We start from the raw sequence: 9,631 nt of genomic DNA, 5'->3' as shown, positions 1-9,631 counted from the left end.
AAAGCAGTGGTTCCCAACCTGGGGTCCGGGGACCCCTAAGGGGGGCGGCAAAGATCACAGGGGGGGCGCAAGTCTTTATCTGGTTTGAGGTTGAGGTAAAAAAAAAAAATATTTGCACGTTAAACAAATTATGATAATACACATATTAATGTATACAAAAGTCTGTATAAAAACTATGTATTTTTGTTCTCGCTTAAAATTGTAGTCAGGCTACTTAGTAGGCCAAACCTCCGGGACCGCTTAACCTGGGACCCTGCTGTCATCAGGTCAGCTGCTAGCTGCTATCATCCTCACTTTTCCTGCCGCCACAGCATCACTATTTTATGAACGAAACATGGCGGAGAAACGTATAAGTGCTGATAACTCCTCTGTATCAAAAAAGAAAGTAAGGGAAAGTTACCTCAACTTCGGTTTCGGAGGGGGGGGCTCAGCGTTTCTTAGACATAAGTAGGGGGGGCGCCAAGGAAAAAAGGTTGGGAACCACTGCCCTAAAGCAATACTACAACTGCACTCAAAATCCACGCAAAATAAATGAATATAACTTACAGTTTCTGTGCATGTGTATTGACAGGTGTCTGACAAGCCCAAAGCCAGAGGCACAGCCCTAAGGTAAGACAAATGGCCGTACTCTGTGTTGCAACATTGTGATTTATTTATCTTTATGGTATATCTACTGTGGTACAACCAAATGGAGAAGAGATGTTCACATTTTCTATATAAAAGCTTGTTAGGTGCACTTTGGTACATGTTGTTTTGGCTGAGAGAAATGTAAACTAGGTGTAGTCTGCATTAGAACACTGAAGCATCATCCTTCTTTATATTGTCTGGGGACCAGTGTGTCTTTGGCCGAGTATATAAAGTCAGTGTGTGTGTGTGTGTGTGTGTGTGACTCAATATGAAGCAAACAACAAGCTATAAATAACTGCTCTTTGCTCTGAAACATAGAATTGAGGCAGCGGTGGTCAGTGTTGGGTGTAGTGTTTGTTGAAAGCGCTGTTAAGGTCACAGACGTCGCTGTGACTGTGGATATCAACATTTAAATCTAAAAAGGTGAAGAGGCTAAGGTTGCTGGGTGCAGTTTAAGTGTGGGAGTGTGGGTCAAAGATTCTGTCCAGGATTAGTTATGTCTGAAGGTTATTGCAAACACAACCACTATTAGGCTTTTCTGGAGGTGTAGTGGCTCTAATTCACTGAAACATCTGTGATGGCAGGTGCCCACTTGATAACCCCAGTTGCCAGCCTGCACTCACACACTCAACTCTGTACCATTTGAAATTAGGCAGCAGATGTCCTCTATGCTCACTGTTTGTTGGTTAGTGCATAAATCTCTCCACATCTGAGCTGGGCTTCTGCATGCTCACCTGGTATTATAGTTAAGACATAAAGGGCCCTATCTTGCACCCGGCGCAGCTCAGCGCAAAGCACGACGCAAGTGTCTTTGCAAGTTTAAGACCATCGCAGTTGTCAATTTCCCATCCAGCGCCCGCGTCATTTAAATAGCAAATGCTATGTTGTATGATACAACGCTCTTCACAAGTAAAATAAATGATCAGTTCACTACTTTCGTTAATTTTGGGAATTTGGGTTTTATTCAATTTTATAGCATTTGGAGAAAATAATTTATAAAACAACTTTGAAAAAAGCTTCAAAAACGTTGGGAAAATGACAAAAACGTGGAAAAAAGGGACAAAAAATCAGGAAAAATGTCCAAAAACAATGGGAAAAGCGACAAAAGCGCAGAAAAAGACAAAGTTAATGACGAAGATCTTAAAAGTGTATAGCAAAAATGTGGCTTAAAACTGGATAAAAAAGACAATTCATGACACAACGCTGACACATGCACAAAGGGACATGACGCCACGGACAGGCGACCAAATGGAATGAACCGTTGAATAAAATTACAATTTTTGTCTGGGTTTGAACATTGCAAACATTTGGGATAATGTAAGTACACAACTCAACAAAATATATAACATAGGTCTAGTCGTTTTTAGACCATTTTAAGGTGGAAAGGTTACACATTTTATCTTTAAAGTCAAAAAGTGTGAGGGTGTTTTTATTTTGAAATTTAAAATCTAAATGTGACAACACTGACTCAATTTTGTCGGTGAACAGACGATAATTGACCACATCTGACCAGCGGCAGAAAATAGCAGAGAATATTTAGGCATTGCAGGGTCAATGAAAGCATTGTTTGCCTGCATTTGTCATTTTAAAGTGAAACATGGAGCTTGCCCTTGTCATTTTCACAGCAGGGTGGCTGGAGCTGCTGTGTTGCATGTATGGGAGAGTTTTGTATATAAGTCGTATTGCTGCAATGTCTTCACTTCATTACCCAGAAATCATATACTGTGATGTCAGTATAGGCTTAGAGCTTAGAGCATTTTTTTGTATGGAGAGTCCATACATCTTTTTTGACTCTCATTTAAGCATAAATTCCGTGCCTGCTCACAATTTGTAATTTAGACTAAGATACCAGGCTGGAGAAAATATAGATGAAAAACTGTCCGCAATAACTTTCTTGTCTTTTCCTTGTCTTTTTCTGGAGGTGATAAAGTCTGTTTTCATTTCCCACAGTTACATTCTGTGTGGGCTGCACATTGTGGTGCATTACTATGGTGCTGTAACATCTTGGGGGAACATGTCACCTAATTAATCATTAGGAAAAAAAAATGTTGGTTGCATTTGTTACATCACAGAACATTGGAGAGAATTCATGTAAACAGCTGATTTTGGCACCAAGATACATTTTTCATAAGTTCATCTTTTGCTTGGAATGTGTTGTCAAGCTCACACTGCTGCATAAGAATATAAGAATCTTTTATAAATGAGGCTCGTGTTCACAGTCTGAAGGCATTAGTATGCAAGTCTGGAGTGTGACTGTGTGTGTGTGTGGGGGGGGGGGGGTGGTGTGTGGGTGGTGTGTGTGTGTGTGTGTGTGTGTGTGTGTGTGTGTGGGTGTGTGTGCCCCAGGCCATGTGTTACTCTGCTACAGCTAATGAGCCCATTCTCTGCAGCCCAATCTACAGAGTACCACACACACATATCCGGGGGGACGCTGGGACTAGAGATGCTGCAAGCGATCTACTGGCTATATCCCCCATGGAGAGCTACACACACACACACACACACACACACTCTCACCCACACTCCTCACACCCTCCATACAGACACACACTTTTTGTTTTTTTTAATCCTTGCTCTGACAACCTCACCCACATACCAATCAGTATTCTGCTGCACACACACGCACACACACTCACACTCACACACACACACACACACACACACACACACTCACACACTCACACGTACAACCAACCGTATCATTTTGATATTTCTGCTGTGTAATCTTTAAAATCATTTTGCTATCTGCTTCCCTGTATTGAATATGCTTTTTCATTATAGCCTATCTTTCACATATACCCAGCTGAGGAAAAACTGCCCGGAGTTATGTTGGTCTGTCTTTTTATTCTAATTATTTTAGTAGTAATAGCATTAACATGTCACCGTGTCAGTTAAAAATGTTTAAACTTGAGCAAAATAATCGTGCTTGTCCTGAGGCTTTATTATATTTATGAATGTATTTATATAGAGAGACGAAGTCCCTCCCCTTCCGGTGGACCACCATAGGATCTTATTTCACAATACATATGTACGGTAATGAACAGCAAGAGACAACTTTTTTGGAGCCCGTTTGAATTGTGCCATGAATTACACATATATTATTACTAGGGCTGTAAATCGATTAAAAAATTTAATCTAATTAATTACATACTCTGTGATTAATTAATCGAAATTAATCACATACATAATTTACGGTGCCTGAACCGATACTTTTTAAGAAAGTAAAAAAAGAAAAGAAAAAAAAAAGGGTACTAAACAACAGTTGGTGACATTAAAGAACGGCTTGTTTATTGCTAAGGCCATATGGTCAAAATTAAATGATTTAATAATAATGTATAACAATAACAATAGCTTATTTCACTAGTGAATTGCTGTTGAACGACAAAAACAACCACCAGATGGGAAAAGGACATTTACAATTACTTCAAATGCTCCACGAGGCTGTAGTTTACCAGTTTCATTGAACGCACCGTCTGTGTTGTTTTTCCGACAGCAGCTGCAGATTGTTACATCCCGGTGTTGAATCCTCTACAGTAAAACACAGTCAAACTTTACACCGTTTAGCGTTAGCTGTCAGCATTTTAACCATGTTTAATCCAGCTACTAGCTAGCAGTAGGCTAACGTTAACTGCTGTTAGTGTTAACTAGCTAGCGGTAGGCTAATGTTAGCTGCTGTTGAGTATAGTGTTAACTAGCTAGCGGTAGGCTAACGTTAGCTGCTGTTGAGTATAGTGTTAACTAGCTAGCGGTAGGCTAACGTTAGCTGTTGTTGAGTATAGTGTTAACTAGCTGGCGGTAGGCTAACGTTAGCTGCTGTTGAGTATAGTGTTAACTAGCTAGCGGTAGGCTAACGTTAGCTGCTGTTGAGTATAGTGTTAACTAGCGTCACATGCAGCAGTGTTTGTGTTGCCTGTATCGTCTGTTTCAGAGCACCAGAGAGAAGTGCAGAGATATCAGTGGCACCAGATTTCGGTAGCCAGGGTTGGCAGTGGTGGCTAGAACGGCTCCGGGTCAAACGTCAATATGGAATGGATTAATCTGCGTTATTTTTTTTAACGCGTTATTTTTTCTCAGATTAATTAATTGAAATTAACGCGTTATTTTGACAGCCCTAATTATTACTATTATATATAAAAGCCAGTTTTGCAAGTCAAAAAAGTCGCAGTTTGTTGTAAAACTGTTTAAGTGAAGGACTTTGAAAATACGTAATTAGAAAGACTACGCACCCAAAAACCTTGTAAGTGACGTCTCGCTGAACTACGATGGCTGTGTGTTTTGTACTTGCACGAACAACGGGTCTCACTTGTTCTTTCGCTTCCCAGCTGATAAAAAAAAGACCAGGAGTCACTGGATAAAACCCGTCAGGTAAGACAACGTTACATTTGTAAGTGGAACATAAGTTAATTACCTAGCTAACAATGTGACGTATATTGTGCTAGACAAGAGATATTTAGTTCACTGATTGGTTTCACACCAAACAAAATGGTACTACGACAAGCTGAGACTTTCTGGACTTGCAAAATGATCTTTTAAATTGAAAAACACATACGTGTAATTCATGGCACAATTCAAACCGTATCAAAAAATTATTCGGCCCTCGCCATTGACTACCATACATATTTGTTTTCCAAAATGAGGTCCCATGGGGGACAACAGAAGGGGAGGGACTTTGCCTGTCTATATTAAGACAATGGGAGGAGGAGAGAGCAGATCACAAACACAGACAGGTTAAGGAACACTGATGCACGATGCCAGTCAGGTGCATCAAGTGTGACATGAGTTCAAATGTGATGCACTTCTTCAAACACCGTCACTTCTGCTGCTGTCAGGGAGCATTACACTACATATGTATGTAGGAATGGAAACCTATTATAGCCTTCCCCATAGTACTGCCCCGGGCAAACACACACACACACACACACAAATACACGAATGCACAGACATGCATGCACATACTGCTGAATGGAACTCGTCAGCAACTGTGCTTGTGAAAAGTGAAAAGTTTTATTTTTCAGTCTTGAAATTCATCATTGATGACACACAATGAACTGTCTACAATAAATGTGTGTATGATACATGAGATACAGTCTTAGTATTGTATGTTTAACTTGACTAATTACACAATGAACCTCAGTGCAGTGTGCAAGAGTATTTGTTCTGAGTGATTAGATGATGAGAAAACAAGATTAAGATACACGTACACACATATACACACACTATATATATGAGATCCCATATTGTAAAAAGTGAGGTGTCTTTTTTTTATAAAGCAGGTCTAGGTGCCATATAAATACTGTGAAAGTATCAAGGGCTCAATCCACAGAGAAATGCACACAGCCCGTATTCAGAAACTGTGCCTTTAAACGAGCCGTCAGGACTTCCGCACAGTTGTGATGTCACAACTATACTATACATTGGTAGAAAGTGCTGCTACAGTGACGCCGTTACAGTCATTCCCCAGCTGCAATGACGGTACCCTTAAACGCTGACCAATCAAAGCAGACTGGAGGGTGGCTTAAATAGACAGGCGCTAAAACGGAGCGAGGGTGAAAACAGGTATATTCAGACACACAATATGAGAAAAAAAAAAATTTTCTCAACAATTACGCATGCAAACGTGTTCTAGTAGAAACCCCAGATATAAGTATGAACCTTAAAATAAGCATAATAGTGGACCTTTTAAAGGCTTGAGTTGAGGCTACTTGACTTACTAACAAGATACTGATGCATACAAGAGTGCACCAGTGTCCTGTTAGTGAGTCAAGTAGAGTTATTTATTTATGTCTATTAGTAGACTGCAGTGGAGTAACGGCAATCATTTCATAAACCTCCTCAAAAGGCTCCACATATCATAGGTTTACACTCAGATAAACAGAAAATATGCACACACATGCTGGAGTGTACACACACACACACACACACACACACACACACACACACACACACACACACACACACATAACAGTGTGAGTGATGGAGAGAGAGAGAGATATTTTAAAGCCAGCTGTGCAGCGGGAAGCCCTGCCAAGTAGAGGGCAGAACCAGTGAGCTGAAGGCAGATGATAAGATGACAGATGAACTTAGCCCAGATGGCCTCCACATCTTCATTTCACAATCCTGTAATACCGTTATAATTCTACATATTCTCACTCAGTTCTTCAGTCGCTTTAAGAACTCCTATTGAGCGGTTTTTCAGCATGATCCTCCTGCTTCACACTCTGTTACATCTTGTCTCTGCTGGATGCACTTTATCTGAGCCATGGCCTGTCTGGCTCAAAGCCATCCGCTTCATTGTTTTCAGAGGCTGATCAATTCAGTTTTCCAGCAGAGGCAATTGGGAGGAGAAATAAAAGCTGTAACTGTCTATTGTTGATTGTCCTCCTTATGTTCAATTCCTGCCGGTTAATTAATGGTGACACAGTCCACACTGAACGGTACAGTGGAACACAGATGGACCCTGGAGGGTTTAAAAGAGCACATGGAGGAAAACCTAATGATTATAGGATGCTAATATCTGCTCATTTATCTGAATTCATGTATGAGGAATGGCACAGTACAGTATGTATAAATAATTAATAGACCCAGGCAGTCGATAACTGACAAATATTGCATGCCACCTCAATACAATAAGTCAATTATTTCATGATATCAGCAAACATTAATATCACCAACAGAAGAGTATAATCAAACATTCATATATGCAGGGCCGTAGCTCAGGATTTTAGAAATACTGAGGTCATTAATTCCCCGAGCACAACTCCACCCACCTAATTCATTCTTGACTAACCACCAACCAAACTCCAAAAGATCTTTTGAATATTTACAAAGATCACACAATTTAACCTTTTATTTATTCATTTATCTGCTAACTATATTTTCACTAATATTGTATCTCCATGCGTTATGGTCTAAATGTAGGTTCTAAGCCTTCTCTACCCCGCCAGGTATATAATCAAGATATTTAGTCTAAATCATTCAGAATTTGCCTTGAAATCTCAACGGTAATTTTTCTGTACCTGTCGAGTTAACTCACTAAATATTCTAAAATAAAGACTCAACCTCCGTAGTAGCTATGGCCTCATATGTGTCTTAAATTAAAGCGACTGTACTCAAAACACTGGAAAAATCGAAGAAAGAAATAGTTTTCTTTTCTATAACCCTAGTACAATTATCCCTGCTGGGTTGTTTGGGTCAAGGTAGTTCAATACATAATCTAAACTGCAGCCATGTGTAAAATGTGTTTTCACTATCCTGTTATTGTATTTCTAAATGCTAAAATCAGACCAATCTCAAACTTGAAGAGATTCTTTCTAAGGAAAATAAGGATGGTGGAGGTTGAGGAGTTCATAAGGGAGGCCTTCAGGACGTAATCAATAAATGCAGGTGGTAAACAAGACATTTTCTCAAGTCAAGGTTGAACGTGCAAAGCGTCAGTGTAAAGAGAGAAAATGATCCTGACATCCTGTCTCAGGCGACCACACAGTCAGCGGAAGTCTTGGCAGAAGAGCAAAGTGGAGGGTAAACATCAGTCATGACCTGTGAGATTTAGTGCTGCAGCTCTCACATCATGTTTGGTGCAAAGGTCTAAGAAGCAGAACAGTTCAAACATGACACAAAGGACAGCGTTCTAAGGGCTCTTGCACCCGGCGCAGCGCAAAGCCCGATGCAAGTGTCTTTGCTAGTTTAAGACTGACACAGTTGTCAGTTTCCTGTCCAGCGCCCGCGTCGTTTAAATAGCAAATGCACCTGCGCCCATCTTTGCGCCCATGGGTGTGCTGGTCTTACAGGGAGGTGTGTTCAGGTGCATTCTTGGCATATTGCTATCTTGAGGCAGCGGGAAGTGATCGCGCCATTGACCAACAAAAACATGGTCTAAAGTTAATAGGCCCAATAGGCATTTCATTGTTATTTTAACAGCAAATTAGTAAAATGCGCCTAGGCTTATGCACAGTGCGCACACTATGCTTGACCCTTTTTTCCCCTGTCAAACTAGCAAAAGTTGATTTGGACACGCCCTAAACGCACCTGCGCCAGATGCTTCACGCTGTACGCTTAGATCGTTAAAATAGGGTCCTGAAAGTACAATTCCTAAATATAAACAAAATATAATAATTGCTTAATATAAAAAAAAGTGGTCGCACTATAATCCCGCATTGCCAGACCTTCCTCCACAGCGCTGCGGAGGAAGGTCTGGCTAGTCCACACAACATTCCAGGATGGGAGGAAAACGTGCTCTGGTTTTAAAACCCCATTTATAAAATTTCTTGTCTTCCGCTTTGTCTTCCGGTTGGCTAGCTACGGCTAAGTTGAAAAACACAGCGAATTAGGATGGAGAGGCTTATGTCGGAAGAGAGGAAAAGCAACATTAAAATGTCGGCTGGAGGGATTATACTTGCCACCCGAGGCTAATGAACTCCACCGAGTGGGTAGATGGATGGCGGAGGATAAAGATTAAAAGCTGCCCCACAACATTCTGCCCTGCTTTTCCCGTGGACAACACAGTATTGTTGCAAGGATACCCATCTTTTAATCCAATTGTTATGACAGCCCCGCCCCGAACACATAATGCTGGACATCTTCACTAAAATAGCTAATGTGCCAATGTACTGCAATGGACAGAGTTGAACAGACAGAGAAGACAAAACGGAGCAAACATGGCGCCCCCCTGGAAGGAGCAGGAAATGTAGTTGAAATCAAATGTGTGCTGACGAGTGATCCTATTTGAATATCAATGGTTTGGTTGCTTTGCTAAATTGCCACCTGCTAGTTAGCAGATGTATAAATCCAAATATCAATAGTTTAATTTCAATTAGTAAACCTTTTAGAAGTTGGAGCTCATAATGTACTTTCGAGCATGGTGAATGAAAGTTCTTTAAGGTGACGGTGACACAATGAAATATGAAACAGGAAGTCCATTCTGGGTTAGACCTCACTGCTCAGCGGTTTATAGTATTATGAGACAGGATTATACAAACAGTTATGATTGAGACAATCATTTTATCCT

The 9,631-nt window shown here is 40.6% G+C and overlaps 1 protein-coding gene across 2 annotated transcripts in view; it reads left to right on the top strand.

Annotated features, from left to right (window-relative positions):
- Window positions 1-9,631, top strand: part of aff2 (AF4/FMR2 family, member 2) — a 237,628-nt gene that overhangs the window by 158,194 nt on the left and 69,803 nt on the right. For both annotated transcript variants that reach the window (XM_036005808.1, XM_031280093.2), the window contains exon 10: window positions 572-609. In XM_036005808.1, the coding sequence (XP_035861701.1) occupies window positions 572-609 (38 nt within the window). The remainder of the gene's footprint in view (window positions 1-571; window positions 610-9,631) is intronic.

This window comes from Sander lucioperca, chromosome 1 (genome assembly GCF_008315115.2).
Source record: "Sander lucioperca isolate FBNREF2018 chromosome 1, SLUC_FBN_1.2, whole genome shotgun sequence".
In the NCBI taxonomy this organism is placed as follows: domain Eukaryota; kingdom Metazoa; phylum Chordata; class Actinopteri; order Perciformes; family Percidae; genus Sander; species Sander lucioperca.
Note: the sequence above shows the minus strand (reverse complement) of the source record. Positions and strands in the feature narration are given on the sequence as shown.